This window comes from Tigriopus californicus, chromosome 5 (genome assembly GCF_007210705.1).
Source record: "Tigriopus californicus strain San Diego chromosome 5, Tcal_SD_v2.1, whole genome shotgun sequence".
NCBI classification, from domain to species: domain Eukaryota; kingdom Metazoa; phylum Arthropoda; class Copepoda; order Harpacticoida; family Harpacticidae; genus Tigriopus; species Tigriopus californicus.
Window position 1 is genome coordinate 4,740,311 of NC_081444.1, and position 2,598 is coordinate 4,742,908.

General features: G+C 39.8%; 1 protein-coding gene across 1 annotated transcript in view; it reads left to right on the forward strand.

Moving 5' to 3' along the window:
- Nucleotides 1–2,220: 2,220 nt before the first annotated feature.
- The window catches only part of LOC131880384 (uncharacterized), a 17,138-nt gene continuing 16,760 nt past the window's right edge, over nucleotides 2,221–2,598 (forward strand). Inside the window, exon 1 of the mRNA XM_059227011.1 lies at nucleotides 2,221–2,416. Coding sequence (XP_059082994.1) covers nucleotides 2,392–2,416 — 25 coding nt within the window. The 5' untranslated portion in view covers nucleotides 2,221–2,391. The remainder of the gene's footprint in view (nucleotides 2,417–2,598) is intronic.

A 2,598-nucleotide genomic window follows, 5' to 3' on the forward strand; every position in this document is an offset into this window, starting at 1 on the left:
AGTTGCTTCAGCATCATTCAAACTAAAAACTATGCCAATGGTGCCCATCCATAGAACCTGGGGCCTGGAACAAGCCGCTCAGTTTTGGCGTCTTGGTGACAAAAGAAACGACAAATCACTCTGCTTATTTTGCTCCTCCGGTCTGTGGGTGTTTTTGGGGTGGTTGTTGTCGTTGCTGTTGCTGTTGGCTTTGAAATTGTGCACATGTCAAAGCACAGAGATGATGATTTCAAAAGAAACACATCAAATATCCTGTTATGATATTAGTACAACACCACTGAATGTGTGTGTGTGTGGGGAGGTGGGAAGTGTTGCTAATCTGAAATCCACCTGATAGTCTAGTACATACGCGTACCCACAATCCGAGCTTTTGTGGAGTCATGAAATTTAAAAAGCTGTATTGAGTAACGACGATGCCATAAGTTTGGGATCTAATACAGGGGAGCATCAATTTCAAAGAGGATCGTGACCTAATAACTCGACGGTTGTAGTGATTCACGAGGGATTTTCCATATAGGAGTCTTTCATTGAAGAATGCTTTGAATTGTGGAACTTTCACAACTAGGTTGTGAAATGAAATGGGTTTTAACACTTCATCGGACTTGGGTTGAGTGCTTATCATTGGCAGGAAATGTCTTGGGCACACCGGTAACGACTGCTTTATTCCCAGGCAATAATGGACTTGAGCTCAAACTTGGAACAATAAGGTGCCTAATGCAAGATTTAACCCACCAAATGCCCGTTAGCACTAAGCCCTTCGTACGTAAGTCTTGTGAACATGTGACGTTTTTTCAACCGAACATTGCACACTTATTTCAATCATGGTAACAGAATACTTATGAAAATTCGTTTCTGTTTCTTTATATTGCAAGGTTTGAAGATGACAGATGATAAATTTTCCACGGTTTAATTACTAACGATCTAGAGCACGATGGTTAAATAGCCTTATCGAGGTGTAAGCGATATACTCATATATATGTTGACATTTTTCTCACTCGTAAAATCACAAAAAAATATTTTGATTTTATTACTTTCCGTCACACTTGAGCACAAACTTTACTCCTCTAAATGCGAATATTTTTGAAAATTCATTGAGGAAAATTCACAAAAATACACCTAGTTTAACAAAAATGAAGATTTAGGGAAAAGTTAATGAGGTCTCACGGATGCTTTTACTTTTCAGTTTCAAAAAAGTATTCATGAAAAACCAAATCTACAAGTTTGTTTGTTGTTTGCAATTCCTTTAAAACATCTACATAAACAGAATGTGCATACATTTATGCGTATTTTTGATCTATGCAAAACATATTGTCAAAAACGTACATTTCTAGAGTGTTTTAAGTGACATTTGAGCTATTTTGTGATTCGTGCAAGAAAAAAGGTAAAAGATGATTTCAATTTTGTAATATTTACAATTGCGTTCGTTTTTTTACGAACGATTACATCACCACTCACTTTTCAGAAGAAACAAAAAAACAAAAATGAATATGCAGCGATTCACAAAAAGTGTTGAATCTAAGGATTAGGGAACACTCAATAAACAGCGGTCAATAGAAAACCAAGCTAAAAATAATCGACGGACAAGTAACTCATGGTAAATAACCTATGAAACACAACTTGTCCGCCTAATTTTCGCCGCCTAATTTTTGCATCTTTGCCGGTCAGGAAAAACGCAAACCCATCAAGATTGAATACAATAAGACAATACAGAAATGACAACCAATGCCGTCTCAAATAGGTGAGCGCATCTCAATATCCACCACAATGATTCAGTGGAGCAATGTACGCGAGCAGTTTGAGGGAAACACCGTCGTTTTTTTCGCCGTCACCCGTGAACAAACCCAGGATAGTAGGAACCATCGTGTGAAGAGAGTGAGAAGAGGGAGCTTCGTCCGTCGTTCGTTCTACGTATACTGCATGTCCGTACGTACGTACATACCATGTGGTCGCAAGTAAGCTACCCTGAGAAAGAGGCGAACCTTTTTTGTGGGATGGGATGGATGCGCAGGATCTTCACCCCACCTCGTGACACCCTCACATATGTACGTATGCACAGCACAGTACTACGGTCCTTGCATGGCACAAGAATTGCCGTAAGTCTTATTATCTGCCGACGTTGACGTTGTGGAAGAAGGCCCGTCGTACGGAACGTATCCACCTATACAAGTGAGTATTTCGTTTTGATGGAGTTGAGCTTTTGGAGGCAGATTTTTGCTTGGATCTGATTAGTTGTAGCTGATCGTCCCAGCCGACAACAACTTCCAATTTGAGCCTTCTTCTGTCTTGAGCCTACCAAAAGCCAAGGTCTCAACCGTCTCATTATTGGTAGTGTCCCGTCTTTAAGTGCTTGTTCAACCCTCGTTAGGGCATTACTTCTATCCAGGAGCAACCATGTTCAGCAAATTCCTAGTCGCTGGTAAGTGTACTTTTGTTCATTCAAACCCTTCAATTAGATTCATGCAAAATGATTGCTAAATGTCCAAAGGGTTATGTTAATAGCTTCATTGCACTCGTCGTTAACCACAGCCCTGAATGTAATTGAAAGGCTTGCAAATTGACAAATCATGAGGCACTCGTAGGAAAAAGTTGGAAGTCTTT